The 18869-nt window shown below is 40.6% G+C and overlaps 1 protein-coding gene across 1 annotated transcript; it reads left to right on the forward strand.

Annotated features, from left to right (window-relative positions):
• The first annotated feature begins 8679 nt into the window (after positions 1 to 8679).
• HESX1 (HESX homeobox 1) lies at positions 8680 to 16036 on the forward strand. Its single transcript, XM_040358604.1, has 4 exons — positions 8680 to 8911; positions 11210 to 11409; positions 12855 to 12956; positions 14939 to 16036. The coding sequence occupies exons 1-4, from the start codon at positions 8713 to 8715 to the stop codon at positions 15035 to 15037; spliced, it is 600 nt and encodes a 199-aa protein (XP_040214538.1). The 5' UTR covers positions 8680 to 8712; the 3' UTR covers positions 15038 to 16036.
• Positions 16037 to 18869: the final 2833 nt, after the last annotated feature.

The following is an 18869-nucleotide window of genomic DNA, read 5'->3' on the forward strand; positions in this document are numbered from 1 at the left end:
TACCTGGCTTTAGTTCGAATCCTTAAAGATTTCGCGCCGTAAGTTACGGCGGCGTAGTCTATCTCTGGCGGCGTATTCAAATCGGTGATTAGGGGGAATGTTTCATTTAAATAAAGCGCGTCCCCACGCCGAATGAACTGCGCATGCGCCGTCCCTAAATTTCCCGACGTGCATTGCGCTAAATGACGTCGCAAGGACGTCATTTTTTTAAACATAGACGTGAATTACGTCCATCCCGATTCACGGACGACTTACGCAAAAAAATAAAAATAAATTCAAATGAGACGCGGGAACGACGGCCATACTTAACATGGCAAGTCTAACTATACGCCGCAAAACACCAGCTTTAACTATACGCCGGAAAAAGCCGGCTAGAGACGACGTAAGAGAATGCGACGGCCGCACGTACGTTCGTGGATCGTCAGAAATAGCTAATTTGCATACTCGATGCGGAAAACGACGAGAACTCCACCCAGCGGACGCCGAAGTATTGCATCTAAGATCCGAAGGCGTACAAAGCCGTACGCCTGTCAGATCTAACCCAGATGCCGTCGTATCTTGGTTTGAGGATTCAAACTAAAGATACGACGCAGGAAATTTGAAAGTACGCCGGCGTATCAGTAGATACGCCGGCGTACTCGCTCTGTGGATCTGCCCCTTTGTCCCCTTTTTAAATATGGTCACCACATTGGCCTTACCCCAATCCAGTGTTACTATGCCAGTCATTAAAGAGTCCCTAAAAATTAGAAACAATGGTTTTGAAATGACAGAGCTTAATTCCTTTAGGACCCATGGGCGTATGCCATCTGGTCAGGAAGAATGCCACCCTTAAAGGAGTTGTAAAGGAAAACATTTTTTTTTTCTGAAATGACTGTTTACAGGGTATAGAGACATAATAGTTAACTGATTCCTTTTAAAAATGATTAAAAATAGATAAAAATCAATCATATAATGTACCTGCAGTTTCTAGTTTCGTTTTTGCATGTTGTTTCCTGCTTCTGTGATGTACAGAGCCACAGAGCCAATACAGGGCAGTGATGGTTTGGAAAACGAAACTGATTGGTGCTGAGGGGTTTTAGACACACAGGCCCAGATTCTCGTAGGGCGACGTAACGATGTGCGGGCGTAGCGTATCTTATTTACGCTACGCCGCCGCAACTTAGAGAGGCAAGTGCAGTATTCACAAAGCACTTGCGTCCTAAGTTACGGCGGCGTAGCGTAAATGTGCCGGCGTAAGCGTGCCTAATTCAAATGTAGGTGGGCGTGTAAGAGGTGGGCGTGTTTTACGTAAATTAAGCATGACCCCACGTAAATGACGCTTCGAACGAACGGCGCATGCACCGTCCGTGGACGTATCCCAGTGCACATGCGTCGGATAGAAGGCCTAAGATATGTCGAACACTGCCTACGACGTGAACGTTACTTACTCACAGCCCTATTCGCGTATGACTTACGTAAACGACATAAAAAGATACGTCTGTTCCGACGTCCATACCTTGCATGGGCTGCGCCACATAGAGACCAGCTTTATCTTTACGCGGGCGTATGTCTTACGTAAACGGCATAACTAATTGCGACGGGCGTACGTACGTTCGTGAATCGGCGTATCTTGCTCATTTACATATTCAACGCGGAAATCAATGGAAGCGCCACCTAGCGGCCAGCGTAAATATGCACTCCAAGATACGACGGCGTAGGAGACTTACGCCGCTCGTATCTTGGCCAAATCTATGCGTAACTGATTCTATTAATCAGGCGCATAGATACGACGGCGGCCATTCGGACTTACGACGGCGTATCTGGATATACGCCGTCGTAAGTCTTTGAGGATCTGGTCCACAGTAATCACACCACCTTGATTAGTGACCACAGAGAGAAAGCTCCCAGTACTGTGGTCATCAGGAAACAGACAACCAGGAAGTGTGGAGATCAGAGAATAATTACAGCAACTTGAGAGCAAAAACGAACAATGAGGACATGAAAACAACACTGCATTAAGGTAAAGGAAGCTATTAAGATAACAAAAAATCCTTTACAAACCCTTTAAAGGCATCTAAAAAGCTAACTCAGTCATACTGCTGGTGTTGACCCTGGAGTTATGCAGGCACCATCAGATGGGAGGTCAATCACCCATAGCTCAGGAAACTCCTAGCAACCTGCGAAGGGACCCTAGGGGTTCCAATGAACCCTGATTAAGAATAGACATGTGCATTCGCCGAATCTTCTTCGAACATTCGACAAACAACATAAGCCTTCAATTGACAGATTCAACCTTAATTTGGATTTTCGGACGGATTTATTTTTAAATTTTAAATAGATAAAAACGAATTTTGGGAGTAACTAAATAAATTTAATTCCGAAACAAAATATTTCAGTGTGCACATGTATAATTAGGAATAGATGTGTTAAAGCGGGAGTTCACCCATTTTAAAAAAAAAATTTTTTATCCCCTTAGCTTCCTGCTCGTTCGGTCTAGGGGAATCGGCTATTTGTAGTAAAATATGAGCAGTACTTACCCGTTTTCGAGGTGCATCTTCTTCCGTCGCTTCCGGGTATGGGTCTTCGGGAGCGGGCGTTCCTTCTTGAGTGACAGCCTTCCGAGAGGCTTCCGACGGTCGCATCCGTCGCGTCACTCGTAGCCGAAAGAAGCCGAACGTCGGTGCGGCTCTATACTGCGCCTGCGCACCGACGTTCGGCTTCTTTCGGAAAATCGTGATGCGATGGATGCGACCGTCGGAAGCCTCTCGGAAGACTGTCAATCAAGAAGGAACGCCCATTCCCGAAGCCCATACCCGGAAGCGACGGAGAGGATGCATCTCGTAAACGGGTAAGTACTGCACATATTTTAAAATAAATAGCCGATTCCCCTAGTAAAAACGAGCAGGAATCTAAGGGGGAAAAGTGCCCTCTAAGGGTGAACCCCCGCTTTAACATAATCCCTAAAATCTCATATTTACACTTTATCATGTTAACATCATTTTAAGTGTAATTTTTAGTACTTAAACTCACAACTTTCATTTAATATCTAGTGACCTGCCATGAAGGTCCTTGTTCAGGCACTTTCTGTTACACAGTTACAATGTAACTATGCATGTATACATGTAGCCTAGCAATTAAAAATATGTTTACGATATAAAGTGTAACTCCTTTAGGGTTTACATCTACTTGAAGAGGGTCTAGTAGACCCTTTACTAAATCCCTCTGTACAACAGCATGTAGGACCCAAGCCGTATTCCCTAATGGACCTTAGTCCATGAGTGCATTGAATCAAGAGCCAGGATGATGGGTAGAAAGACATGAGATCTAATCCTTGTCCTTTTTGTTATTCCTAGCATAAAATGCATCCTACCAGAAACTCCTGAAGAAGCTCAAAGAGCGAAACATGTTGAGCGGTATTTTCTGTATATATGCCTTTAGCGGAATCTATAAAACATAAAGTTTTTTACTTTTATAATAAAATATTGAAATTTTATTGATGCTGTTATCGTGTCTATACCGTGTCTCTATTTTGGACACCGTCAAAGCCCCAGGGTTTGTTACCCCCTTATTTTTTTCTATAGAAATTATTGGGATGTGGTGTTCTTTCTGACGTTGCTGCCTTAATCTTTATTTTGGTAGAAAGACAAGGTTCTCACCTCAAATACGTGGGTGAGGGGAGATACAATCAGAACCCCTTTATAGATAGGGGAATCATCCATAAATGGTATTGGCTCATGTATACAATGATGTAGACTCATTAATCAATTTCCTGATACAATCTCAGGGCTATCCATTTCTGCCGGAAGACCCAAATTACTATGGCTGAAACAATGCAATCTTATGGAGAAACACATGGTATCGATTTCAGAACCTCAACTAACAATTAAACAATCAAATATGTTTCCTTAATTAAGATATATATTTTTATGACTTTTTTAATTTATATAAAATATTTGATAGATTTTTTATGTTTTTTTGTGTATACTGGTGTTCAATTAATCTGTAAATATTTAATTGACATATTTGATTTTTAATTACATCATGGACAGTTTGTTTTTGTCCTGAGGTATGAAGACAGACTGAGCAACAGTACACTGAGTTTCCTAGGCTGTAAGTTACAGCCTGTAACTACTTCTGAACTGGCTATGTAAAAAATCAGCAAGTGCTGTCTATGTCTTCTATTCCTTGGAACATCTGTTGTTCTGATTTATTTTCCAGGTGTCACTGGAACAGGAAACCATGGGAAATCTTTGTAACAGGGACACAGACAGCAGTATAAAAAATGCTGACCAAGGTGTTAATCTTTTTTCCATCTTATCCAAAAACTAAATGTTATGGCTGATGTTCCGGTTTAAATCCTTCCTATTTTAAAATGTTGAAATTAAAAATGTTGCCCTCTCCCTTTTATCTGCTTTGGCCCCTGGGCCTCTTGGCTCAGGCATATCGCACTGCCCCCCGGCCCCGGCTGGGGTGACGGTGGTAACTTGTGATTAGTTCCTTTAATAGTATGTTTTCTACTATGTGCTTTATGTATACCTTTGTTTTCGCATCCCCTGCGTGGGAATTTGTCGATTTGTCTAAAATACTTTAATAAAAAATATTGTACCAGAAATTAAAAATGTTGGTTACTGTTGAATACAACCAATAATTTATTTTTTTCATATTGATCTTTGGGGCCGCGTACACACGGTCGGTCCATCCGATGAGAATGGTCCGACAGGCCGTTTTTATCGGTTCACCGCTGAAGCAGACTGATGGTCTGATGTGCGTACACACCATCAGTTAAAAAAACTTTGGCCCGGTTGTCCAAGGCTATGGCCTATGTTGGCTATGCAGAAAGAGTATAAGCTGCTGTGCGAATGCAATGAGAACTTGATTGATATTTTGGCTCTGCTCTTAAACACAGCCACATAGGAGTGCTCACAGCCCACCGTACTTAACACATATGAAGAAAGAAGATTGGATGACTGCACACCCATATGATGCAGATAACATCTTCTTTATTCATAAAAGTCATCAATAAAAACAGGCACAAGGCTTATTGACAGGAGAAAAAAAGGTTGACGCGTTTCACACGTTTAATACATGCTTTATCAAAAACGGTTTTGACAAAGCACGTATTAAACGTGTGAAAACGCGTCAACATTTTTTCCCCTGTCAATATGCCTTGTGCCTGTTTTTAATTGATAATTTTTTTGAATAAAGAAGCTTTTATCTGCAGCATATGGGCGTGCATTCGACCAATCTTCTTTCTTCATATGTACTCTGCAGCAATGACAGGGCATGCATCCCATGCATAGCTGGATTGCAGACACCATCATTGCACCTGGATCAGCAGGATTGTTTTTACTTAACACATACCTCACCTACATATTATACTTTACATCTCAATAGAGTACTTTTCATACATTGAACACGTTTAGCTAAAAGACGTTCCCATGACTTGCACTTTATTTTCCCAGATGTACTGTATGTCCAAAGTTGTTTTGCATTTAAACATGATGGCCCGGATTCACAAAGCACTTGCGCCGACGTATCTCATGATACGCCACGTAAGTGCAAATATGCGCCCGCGTATCTGTGCGCCGGACCCACAAAGTAAGATACGCCTAAAAACAGGCTTCATCCCGCCGACGTAACTTGCCTACGCCGGCGTAGGGTGGGTGCACATTTACGCCGGAAGCATGGTGGCGCTGCAATTGATTAGCCATTCAAATATGCAAATGAGGAAAATACGGCGATTCACGAACCTGCGCGCGCCCGACACAGGCTACGAGAGGTGCGAGTAAGTTGTACGTCCGGCGTAAAGTTAAGCCCCATAAAGGAGGTGTAACTCAGCAGCAGACATGTAAAGGTCTGCATCAGGGAACACAAGCCGGCCAAGCTGGCGTATTTTACGTTGGACGTGTGTCTGGATGGGCGTAGGTTACGTTCATGGCGTACGCAGTGATCCGGCGTATCTTAGACAGTTGTTCCGACGTGGTTGTAAGCAGGCGCGGGGATGCGTCCACGTCACGACGCATGTGCAGTTCGTTAAACGTACTTGTCTGGCTCTCAAACCATCATTTGCATGGGGTCACGCCTCATTTGCATGGGTTTGCATGGGGCAAGCCCACTTCCACCTACGCCGGCCTGCGCCTTCGAAACCTACGCCACGCCGACACAGCATTGGGAGCACTGGCTTCATGAATTCCATGCTTGCCTCTCTGCGCTGCGTCGGTGTAGCGTACATTGGTTTGCGCTACGGCGGCGTAATGTGCGCCCGCTCTCTGTGAATCCGGGCCGATATTTTTGTAGATGAACAAGAAAGATGCAGAAATAATATTAAATATATTAATTTAAAAATCATTTATTTTTTATTTTGAGAAACAAAATAAAAAATGTACTAGAAATAAAACAGTTGGCAAGTACAGTATAATATGTTGGGAAATCCATCTTACAGTGCTGTCCTGCTAATACTGTGATATACTGTACTTGCCAACTGATTTATTTTTAATACATTTTTTATTTTGTTTCTCAAAATAAAAAATAAATTATTTTTAAATAATACATTTGATATTATTTCTGCACCTAAAAAATCCCAAAACATCTTCCTTGTTCATCTATTTAATCTAGGGATGTGGTGCTAAAACAAAGTTGTCCAAAAAACGTTTCATGTCATTTTTGTAGTCCCTTTATCCGCATGTAATTTAAAAGGAAAAGGTTTGGGACTTTAAATGATGCACATGACACATAGCTGGTAAAAAGGTCAACTACATAATGGCACATTTATTCTTATATATATATACATATATCATGAGTGCATATTATCATTAAAATTTATATATATATATATATATATATATATATATATATATATATATATATACACACAGGGGCAGATCCACAAAGCGAGTACTTTCAAATTTCCCGCTTCGTATCTTTGTTTTGAATCCTCAAAACAAGATACGACGGCATCTGGGTTAGATCCGACAGGCGTACGTCTTCGTACGCCTTCGGATCTAAGATGCAATTCTTCGGCGTCCGTTGGGTGGCGTTCCCGTCGTAATCCGCGTCGAGTATGCAGATTAGCTATTTCCGACGATCCACGAACGTACGAGCGGATCTTTCTTTTACGTCGTCTCTAGTCGGCTTTTTCCGGCATATAGTTAAAGCTGCTGTTTGGTGGCGTACTCAATGTTAAGTATGGCCGTCGTTCCCGCGTATCATTTAAAAAAAATGTTTTCGTTTGCGTAAGTCGTCTGTGAATCGGGCTGGACGTAATTTACGTCCATGTCAAAACAATGACGTCCTTGCGACGTCATTTAGCGCAATGCACGGCGGGAAATTTAGGGACGGCGCATGCGCAGTTCGTTCGGCGCGGGGACGCGCTTCATTTAAATGAAACGCGCCCCCCTACTCGCCGATTTGAATTAGGCGCCGTTACGCCGCGAGAGATACACTACGCCGCCGTAACTTAAGGCGCGAATTGTTCCAGGATTCAAACCAAAAAAAGTAAGTTACGGCGGCGTAGCGTATCTCAGATACGCTGCGCCAGGGGCGGATCTTTGTGACAGATGTCATGAATTACACATTGCAGTATAAAATGTAATTGTTATGAGCTGGCTTGTAATCCATATCATAAAATATATAATAAAATCACTAATGATTGCAAATTCATAATAATCTATACTGTCAACACATGATTATAATGATGAATGCGTTTACAGTTTAGCTTATTATCATAATGATGTTTGTATATACACGACAGAATAAATGTGCCATTATGTATTTGGCCACTTTACCAGCTATATGTCACATGCTTTATTTAAAGTCCCAAACCTTTTCCCTTTAAATTTCAGATTCAGGGGTGAAAGCGTATAACTATATTATGTCATGGGCCTCATTTAAAGTCCCCAAACCCCTCATATACCCACTTTATCCATTTGTATGTCTTTACTGTGACCCATTGTCACAATCTACTGCCAGTAGCAAAGAACTAATTGGGTGCAAACATCCCTCCATCCAATCCACCTGATTTAAATATGGTAATTGTTAAATAAACAAGCACATTATTATTGAAAATACTAGGTACCACCGCCCCACTCTGCTAATCTGGGTCCTTTAAAAAACAATTACACTGATTTGTCAGCATGGAACGATGTGCCTTGTGCCACAACCCATTGTCTCTTTCCCGACCACATTAACCCGCTAAATAATCATATGAAATAAATGCTGAATTTTCAGGGATTAGTCTAATAGCATTAAAGGCTTTATTTATTTATTTAATTTCCTCGGAAGAAAAAAAATAAACTTTTTTTTTTTTTTTAAATGAGATTATTTATTACTTGAGTGGTTTTCCACAATGCAGCAAGGATGGTGTCCGTGAAATTGGAAAACGAAGAAAAGAAGCGATTTTATACATTAATGGTTTCGAATAAAAGAGGAGTTAAGAGCCCTGCTCATCTGCTGGAGAAAGTTGAGATCTTCTGCCAGTGAAAGATAACACTGTCCCTCTAGGTGACCCCCCCTAGTGTCCCCATTAGCTGCTAATTACTTGCCAAACAAATAAACAATTAACTCCTCTTGCCTCTTGGTGGGAGAGTCTTCATTGAGATGCTAAGACTTTCTAATGAGAGATTTTTAATTAATGAGGTTGTAAATCCAGCCCCCTTGTTAACACAGCTATAAGGAGGGCTGCAAGACCCATCTTCTAGTACTCTGGTTTTTGTAGGATCTACAGGAAGCTTGATCATGTCAAGCGGGTCTGTTTGTGAGGCCGGCCCAAGGATGTCTGCAGAGCTTCAAAAAGGTTCTTTTCTTGGTAACAACAGGACCACAACTAGTTCATTCTCCATAGAAAGCATTCTCGGACTGGATAAGAAAAGGGACTTCACTTCCACTACTACCAGCAGGCATTACAGGCCTTGGATGGACGAGTACTGCAGTAGAGGTAAGTCATCAAACGTAACTTAGGTTTCACACATTACTAGTTAAAGGATTCACTCTCTATAAAATCTATGAGGTTTAATATACATATTAAAAAAAACATTTATAGCCATTCTGAATGGTACAAGGATGCTAAGGCTAATATCTTAAAGGAATTGCTAATCTTAAATTGAACGAATATTCACTTTAATTATCCAAGTATGCTAAAAGCAACTTCACGTCACTTGAATTCCCAGTCTTATGGAGATGAAATGAGTAAATAGGAATTTGCTTTTGCATGATTGGATAGTTAAAGTGAAAATTTGTTGAATTTATTGGGTAAGGATTATCAGTTTCTTTTTTTTTTAATCAGATACTTTTTTTATTAAGTTTTTGACATACAAAACATACTTAGTAAGACACAACTTTTTTCTTTAAAATACAGTTCAGAATATTACATATTATATTACACTACAGGTTTCACTTGTCTTCATGAACACATATATAACCATTCCGCACCTCTGTGTTCTTCAGCACTATATTGGGTACATTATATCTAAAAACCTTAAGTGTACCCTTCATAGGTATTTCTATTCCTCCCCCTTTTCCCTTCTTTTTCTCTACCTTCTTTCCACTACCCTTCAAACCTGTTTTGTTCTACGCCGGTCTAATGGGCGCTGCATCTCTATCTTCGGGGGTTCTACTTTGCATCAGCCACAGTGGTGCCAGCCCTGGAGTATTCAGCCAGGGATCCCATATTTTCTCAAACTTCCCCAAATTACCCCTGTGTTTGTATGTAAGCTGTTCCCTAACCAGAGATTACTTAACCGATACTATCCAGTCTGTGTGTGTGGGGGCCATTACCGACAACCATTTCCTAGCAATAAGCTTCCTGGCCAAGAACAGGGACCTTAGGATAGCAATAAGGGTATCTGGGCTATACCGTTCTCCATCAAGCCACCCCAACAAACATATTTTAGGGTCCATAGGAAGTTGAAGGATTATCAGTTTCTTTAGTAAATTTCCGGTACCTGCATTTAGGCAGTTGTTTCAATAAAGGGTGATCTATCGAAAAATAAATTATAAACCTTATGTAAGACCCAATACCAAACATCATATTGGTGCATAATTATAACATTGTGATATTTCAATATTCTCAAAAGACAAAAAAATTTAAATGTTTCATGTAGCAATTGCCCTTCATTATTTTGCTTTGCATTTAATTACCCAAACCTTCATGGTACTTTATGATTTATTTTGATTTTTTTTAAAGTGACAACACAAAAAAAGAAAATATAAAAGAAAAGGGAAATAAGTCAGCTATATTTCCACATAAAGAATCATATTCTCTTTACAATAGTATTATATGTATCTGACTATGGCATCTAGTACTTTAGCATTTCTATAAACATAATTAGCCAAACATTTTCTAACATCCACTCACTTCAAACTGCAAGTACATCTACTGCAGAGATCTATCTGTACTTTTTTTTCTTCCTAATGCTTATTTATGAAATCAGTTTTGTTTGGTTTCTTCTTTTTTTTTTTTTATCCAACAAAATTTTAATCAGTTTTCAGAGGTACAAGGCATACATATTCCCCTCAACATTGCGGGGAAAGACAAAAAGCAAAGACTACGGTATACACAAACAAATCAAATCCAATCCTGGATTAGGGCCGACCCTCCCTCCGTGCATCCCTATAGTCTCCCGCATAGTAGATCATAGCCACATTTCACCCAACATTAATGCCCAACAGCCTATCCGCCACTAAGGCCACCTTGCCCATATCCTCTTAAACTTGTAAGCACTACCCCTATGTTGATATATCAGTTTCTCCATTCTCAGTACTGTCCCAATGTTGGCAATCCATTCTGTCAAAGTCGGGGGAGCCTCATCCTTCCAGTGTACCATAATAAGTTTATTTTCTGCTATCCTCCTCCCTTGTTTGGTGCCTTTGCAAGGTTTAGAAGAAACCAATCTATGTTATACTATTGTATTATTTTATATATATGCTAAAAGTGGTGGTTCTTCAACAGATGGTGGGTGACTTGTTATCCAATTCTTATTAGAGATTTTTGGGGAAAATAGATTGGCTTGCACTTACAATTTGCATCCTTTAGGACCAGATTGTATCTGTTGCCTGTTAGTGCTATCAAGTGTGTCATCAGTTGTGGTATAAACATTAGCGAGTGTTTATCTGATTGCAGTGATAGAAGCACATCTGTGATTTCAAATGACAGTGTACTACATTTTTCAGTCTGATGCCCTTAGTAGGCTCGATAATGCTAAATAATAAGTTGATTTTTTTTTTTACTTTTCAGAAGTTGATAAATCTTGCTGGCGCCTCCCTATCTTCAATTGTGAAATACCACTTCAGGTTCATACAGTCAGACATACGCTAGAAAAGGAAACTGTTGGACAATATGAAAAGTGCTGTTCAGCAACAGAACGCCTGACTTATAAAAGAGAAATGAGCTGGTACAGAGGAAGGAGGCCCAGAACTGCATTCACTAGAAGCCAGGTAAGTTCATTATTATCATTTGTATATATGGATCCAATATTCTTTGTCCAACATGCCTTCATAGTAAAGGGATGATTAAAGAGAAATGAAGCTGTCCACTTTTCAAGGGAATTTTCCCTTTGCTTAGTAAAATAGGCGAAGCTCTGCTAACTCCCATCATCTAACACTATATTCAAGTAAAAATCTGTTTTTTTTTTAAAACTTTCCTTGCGCTTGATTAGGCATTCTTTGCAAAGTGAACTTTCATTGTGTTCACTAAGCTAGGGGAAATTTCCTTTGCAAAGCAAACAGCCTATTTGTCTTTAGTATAATCCTATATCTCCATTCTTTCCTGTCACTATCCAATTTAATTCCACACTGTAAGACCCCTTTTCACACTGGGGCACTTTTCAAACATTTTAGCGATAAAAATAGCACCTGAAAATGGCCTCTCAAGCCATCCTAATGTGAAAGCCTGAGTGCTTTCACACTGGGATGGTGCGCTTGCAAGACGGGAAAAAAAGTCCTGCAAGCAGCATTTTTTTAGGCTGTGCAGGAGCGGTGTATACACCGCTCCCAATACTCCCTGCCCACTGAAATGAATGGGCAGCACTGCCGAAGCACCTGCAAAGCGCTTCGGCAGCGGCGCAACACTGGCGCTATTAACCCTTTGTTCGACTGCTATCAGGGGTTAAAAAACACAGTCAATATACATATATACAGTGCCTTGAAAAAGGCAATAGCTGTATTTATACTAAGATTAAATGACACACAGGTTGACTCTATTTACTAATTGTGTGACTTCAGAAGGCAATTGGTTCCACTAGACCTTAGTTAGGGGTATCAGAGTAAGGGGGGCTGAATACAAATGCACACCACACTTTTAAGATATTTATTTGGAAACAATTTGGAAAACCATTTATCATTTTCCTTCCACTTCACAATTACCTTCGATTTTGTGTTGGCCTATCACATAAAAACCCAATAAAACACATTTAAGGGGTATGAATACTTTTCTAAGGCACTGTATATTATACATTCACATTGGTCCTTGTCCTCAAGGAGCTTACAATCTAAAGTCCCTAACTCACATTTATACATACACACACTATGACCAATTTAGACAGGAACCAATTTACCTGTTACCCAATTGTCTTTGGAGTGCGGGAGGAAACCGGAAGGAGTGTTAACCACTTAGTCACTGTGCTGCAAACTTTACTTATCACTGTTGACTAGAGTGGGGGATGAGTAGAACTTGTTTCAGGTTCTGAGCTCCCAGTGGGGACATTTCTCTTCACTTCTTCTTCCAGAGTCATGGCAGGAATAAGAGGATCTTTCTAGAATAAGGGGAATCCAAGCTTTGGAATAAGGGGAATACAACCTTTGAAGTCTGTTGTCACCAGTACAAATGCCCTTTTAGTCTGATGCCTTTAGTTTATTAATTCAATATTTTTCTTCATTTGTAGATTGAGATTCTGGAGAATGTTTTTCGAGTAAACTCATACCCTGGTATAGATGTGAGAGAAGAACTTGCCAACAAGTTGTCTTTAGATGAAGATAGAATTCAGGTAAGATATGTTTTAAATATGTATTATCTGCATGTGGTATCTTGGCTTTCAGTACTATAAAGGTTAGTTTTTTATTTTCCAAATGGGTTCCTTTAAGCTAGTGCATTGTTGGTTCACTTAAGTTTTCCTTCAATTTCCCTTCCTTTCTTTGTCTGAATTTCTCACTTCCTGTTCCTCCTCAGTAAACTTGCCCCCATCATCCGAGCCGTTCTGACTGGGTGTTAGTTAGCGTGCTCGCCCCCTCCCTTGGGACTGAACAGAGCGTCTCCCTGCAGGGATGTAGTCCCAAGGGAGGGGGCGATTACGCTGACTAACCCCCAGCCAGAACGGCTCGGATGATGGGGGCAAGCTTACTGAGGCGGAATAGGAAGTGAGAAATTCAGACAAAGAAAAAAAAACATTTAGAATGGAAATCGAAGGAAAAGGTAAGTGAACCAACAATGCACTAGGTTAAAGGAACCTATTTAGAAAATAAAAAACAAACCTTTACAACCCCTTTAAGCTGACCATAACAACTTACCTCCTCCTTCCCCAACCTTTAAGCTTTTACCCATACCCTAGATTTACCTTCTCAACACTGAAACCTAAAGAAGACCTGTAAAGGGGAAGTAGGATGCTATTGCTGACCTGCCCATGTAAATGGAAACCATTTCTAAAATGATTCCACTGTTAGCAAAACACTAGTGTTGACTTGAAGTGTTATTAAACCCAAAAACAAAAATGCAATAAACTTCAGCTCCCCAATTCTTAGTTTTGGTGGCTATATTAGTTTACCTTTTTTTATTTTTTTCACCAGGTGATCTTGCCAGTAACTCTGTTATTTTCCAATTTACTTCAACAGGCCAAACTGTTCAGACAAAGTAGCAGTTAAAGGGCTGACACAAACCCATTTAACACTGATAGGGTTGCTTAAAATTGTCAACTTTTGCTTGATTATGTAAAAGTTAAGCTTCAGTTAGTGAAATCTATCTAAATCTGCCAGTCCATCTAACATTACCCTCTTCCTAGACTGACAAAGGTGTCTGCTTTAGTACTTCATCAAGAATGCAGGTACTTCATCAAGAATGCAGACACCCTAATGCCTTGTACACACAATCGGAATTTCCGATGGAAAAAAGTCTGACTGACTTTTTCCATCGGTTATTCCAATCGTGTGTATCCCCATCTGAGTTTTTTCATCTGATATTAAGAGGAATTCCGTCGGAGTTTAGATTTAGAACATGTTCTATTTTACTCAGATGAAATTCCGATGTGATTTGGCCGGGCAAAAGCCCGATCGTGTGTACGGGGCATAAGACAGGAAGTGTGTTACTGGCCAGATCTCCAGGTTAAATAAAAGAGAAAAAATAACTTTTTTGGTCTTGTATAGCACTGCTTTAAAACAAAAATCCAGACCAAATGCTGTTTTTTTTTTTTTTTTTAACTAAACACATTGCCTCCAGCTGACAGGTGGCACCAGAAAGATGCATTACCTGCACACCTATATTTAAACCTTATGGTGCCCAAGTGTCAGGGTCCATATATATGTATTGTGTGCTCGTCAGAATGGATCCATCAGGACTTTAGATCTACCCAGTCTGCCCTTGTCTATACTGCCCATCACCCATTTTTACAGCACTTCATCTTGAATGGGGGAACAAATAATTAGTAAAGACCAAGAAACACAAAGGAACAATAGACCTCATTTATACAAACTGGTAGAGCAACAAGTGATCCTTTCTTTTATTTTGTATCCTGCTGTAAATCATAGTGTAGGATAAATAGATCTTGGTAACCCAAGTTTCTGGGTATATAATTTGTACTCTATCCTACTCCCAAGCTGTGCAACCCTAGACGGATGCTTTGTTTTCCTGTTGACATCAGCCCTGGTGCCAATTCTTATTCTCTTTGTGAGAATGCCAATCCTTATTCTCATGTTTTATTGGAAAGTCCACCCTTTACACACTGTATATCTAATGTATTTACATCTATTTTTATTACAGATCTGGTTTCAGAATCGTCGAGCCAAAATGAAGAGGTGTCATCGTGAGTCTCAGTTCCTTATTGTGAAGGAATCCTTAACACCAAAAATCCAAGAATAAGGACCTTTCTACTTCATGTTACTGTAAACCAGTGGTCAGCAACCAGTGACTTGTCCATTAAATTCGGCCATAAATTACCTCTGGCCTTGCTTGTGATGACCACTTGCCAAGTGCTTAGCATCTGGTTGTCTGAATATCTGCTGCATTATAAACTTTTCAAAAGTGCAAAAATCGAGCTAATGTAGTAACAGTTTATACAAATTAATTTATAGAAACTTTACATAGAAAATTGAAAATTTAGCTTTAACTTCATATATTTGGGCATTGGTGTAGTGAACTATGGCAAACCAGTGCACAAAGGGTTTGGCCACCTAATAGTGAAATTTTTGGTTGATGCTGGTGAATTAAACCAAATGACAATTTGTTCGTTTTCTTGGGGACTTTTGGTGGAATCTCTGTCTCTGGGTCTGGATGCCTGCTGTGGCAAGTATGGGGAGTTCTCACATTTCCTGCTGGATTTTAATATATATTTATTAACACTAAAAATTCAAAAGGAGGTGCTAAAACAAGCAAAGATGGTCGAGACTCCACTACCAGATTCCCTGATAACTAAAATATATTTTGAACTGATTGGCAGTGAGCTGATGTTCTAGGAATACCAGTTACAAAACTTTCTGAAGACCATTTTTAATGTTTTCTACTGTATGCTCCCTGTTGTTTTTCGGGGAAAGAGAGGGAAGTTACACAGTGACAAGAGACTATAGTCCCACCCAAAAGCACACGTGAGAGCTACAACAAGCCTGAAGCACAGATTAGGGCACATTGAGTGAAATGTCTTAAGCAGCCCATAGATTTTGCAAATTTCTTTCCTTCCACCACATGTGAAAGGAAAGAAAATTGCTTGATTCCCCCCATCAACACATTCAGTGTTGATGGGGGAATCCCTCCCGCTGAGCTATTGTGCTCTGCCTGCCCATAGATAGATTGAATAACAGCCAGTCCCTGCTGATCCGGCTGAGATTCGATCCATCTATGGCTAGCTTTTCTTTAGCCCAGATAGCAAGGATAACTTGCCACAAATTTGGGGCAGTGTTGAATGTAAGTCTGTTAACTTGCTGCATATTTTATCTGGCAAGTTGTACACTTGCAGAGCACTTGAAGCAGAAGTACTAGCTGACACGTTTCCAATTTGTAGCAAATTTGCATGGCAAGTCTCTCTAGCAAAAACAAAGTTGCAGCGGTGAGTCTACAGCAAGAGCTCTGCAAGTCTACAGCATGACAATTCAGCCACAGTGACCCCTGTGGTGGGATGACTATTGCACAACATAACTGAACTAGAACTTGCAGCAGACTTGCAGAATGTTTGCAAAGAATGTTTATCTGGAGTCATGCAATGTGGACTTGCTGCAATTGTGCAACAAACTTTTAAAGCCTGGAAGGTCTAGCAATAGCTTAACAAGTCGTTTTCAAACTTGCAGCACAATTGTTTGCTATCTGGGAGCTTAGTTTTTATAGTGTAAGCTGTTTTGTGTCTAATTTCATTATACTGGAATTTAGCTGACAATGAACAGGCACTTTTTGCTTTGCGATGACAGTATCCCCAAATATAAGAAAACAAAGGAATGACACCTTTGGTAGCCATCATTAATGACTTTACTAATAATAGAAGAACTTGGACTTCTGATGGCCTAAGAGAAAATTGAATACATTGTTCTGGTATAATGTGCTAGCTAACACAGTTTTAAAATATGTAAATAGTTTGTGATATAATAATGATATGTCCATGCTGATATGTCCATGCACTTTTTGTAAATAGAAATTTTTAAATGTTTTAATAAATATTTTTAAACACAATCTGTATTCTGATTCTTGATTTATGTAGTTAGTGGCAGCGTGGTGCACCCTTATTAACCCTACACACATTACTGTCAACTTTTACCCACAAAAAAGGTAACAAATTCATAAGGTCTCTGCTTGCACCAATGACTTAGGCCTCGTACACACGACCGAGTATCTCGTCGGGCGAGACACATCGTTTTCCTCGTCGAGTTCCTTGTTAGGCTTGTCGAGTAACTCGACAAGCTTGCTTTGCGTACACATGGTCAAGACAAAATCTCCTCGTTCTCAAACGCGGTGAAGTACAACACATACAACTGTAGGGGAAGTTCGATTCCACTTGCACAACTCTTGGGGCTGCTTTTGCTAATCTCATGAGTTTGCGTGTTAAGTAAACGTTTGGTAAGAGACGATTTGCACTTTACAGTCAGTTACAACTTGAAAAATTTGTTATCTCCATTACAAATGCTACTTTTACTCCCGTCTCATACTTTATTCTGAGCAAGCGCGGGTTTCTTAGCATACACACGCTCCAGTTTCTCGTCAGAAACCAGCCCGACGAGGAACTCGACGAGCCAATTTGAGACTCCAGTAGAGGAAATAGAGAACTTGCTCTCTTTTTGGCTCATCGAGTTCCTCGACAGTTTCCTCGATTAAAAATGTACACACGACCGGTTTCCTCGGCAAAAAATCTCTCCCACCAAGTTTCTTGATGGATTCTGCCCAGGAAACCGGTTGTGTGTACGAGGCCTTATTGTTCTTCCTCAGCAACCCAGTTGTTACTATCCCCAATTTGCTGGCTGATTTAACAGCCAATGAGGAATTGTCTAACTTCCATATCAATAATCAAAAATATGAAGCCCTAAACCTGATGTTGCCATCATCTCTGGGCCAAAAACTCAAAAAATGCAGTGTGCATCCTCGCATATCAAATACCTTTACATCTTGTTACAAAGGGTCCTTCCAGATGCTTTACTCAAAATTTTACACCACTTTTAAACACGAACTATCAACTTGAATTTTTTTTCAAACAAAACTTATTTCCCAGCATCCTTTTCCTTCTGCAAGCGATCCCGGTCCATATTGAATCATCATATGTTAAAAGTGTTCAATCTATCTTTAATAGGTTTGTGTGGGCCTCCAAAACTGCCTGCATTAAACATAACATATTACCAGTGGCGGCCGCTCCATAAGGGGCGCAGGGGCGCCGCCCACTAATCCATGCGTCCTGCCCCTAATCTACATGCAGGGCACCGGATGCATGGATTTAATTTTTTTTTTTATTGAAGCACATGATTAGTGCTTAAGGTTCTAATTGGCTTTAAAAAAGGGGTGGGCTCTGGGGTCCTAAGACCCCATTGGCCAGGAGTCCAAAGACCCGTTTGGCCATGAGGAAAAGCAGTGACCGCCAGGACACAGAGGAGACGGAGGGGGGGGGGAACGTTTAAGTGTTTTCAAGTGTTCAAAAAGTTTACAAATCACTCTGTACCTAAAGACCCTGCATATTTCCTCCTCCACAACAAGACGATACCCCTGCAAATCTAGAAGAAAAAAAAATCTGTGAAAATACTGTAGCGCTACCCCCTCAGGAGCCGCTGGTTTGTTTTGCGATCGGCGTATTAAGTTACCTTGGTGTTGTCTAGGGGTGCAGTTGGAGAACAGAGTATTGAGCGAATGTCTAGACAGTGAACACAGATTTTCCAATGCTTTATTTCCAGGCCAACACGGCCAACATCAACATCAAATGGGAAAGAAAGGTTGATGAAGCAAGAGAGAGAGAACTTTGCAGTATCAGGCCTGGATATGAACCGAGCAATCCTGCTCTCAGTAGCATCAATTTCAATTTGTCGCCACCCCAGTCAGAGTGGGTGAAGTGCCCCCGGACAGACTCCTGCCACAAGCCTGGCAGCCAAAGTGTCACTTTAGATTGCTGGGAGGAACAGGTCTCTCACACAGACCTGGCTCTAGGGCCTCTGCCACAGGCCTATTACTTTAAATGAGCTAAATGCACGAGTTGAGCGAATCCTCCAAGTAGGTTTTAGCAGAGGTCACCGGA

The sequence above is a fragment of the Rana temporaria genome, chromosome 7, assembly GCF_905171775.1.
Source record: "Rana temporaria chromosome 7, aRanTem1.1, whole genome shotgun sequence".
Lineage (NCBI taxonomy): Eukaryota > Metazoa > Chordata > Amphibia > Anura > Ranidae > Rana > Rana temporaria.

Bases quoted from the DNA above. Each gene is read 5' to 3' on its own strand.
- HESX1 (XM_040358604.1), top strand. From the start codon at position 8,713: ATGTCAAGCGGGTCTGTTTGTGAGGCCGGCCCAAGGATGTCTGCAGAG. The intron at 8,912-11,209 runs GTAAGTCATCAA...TTTACTTTTCAG, and splicing joins GGACGAGTACTGCAGTAGAG to AAGTTGATAAATCTTGCTGG. The intron at 12,957-14,938 runs GTAAGATATGTT...TTTTTATTACAG, and splicing joins TAGATGAAGATAGAATTCAG to ATCTGGTTTCAGAATCGTCG.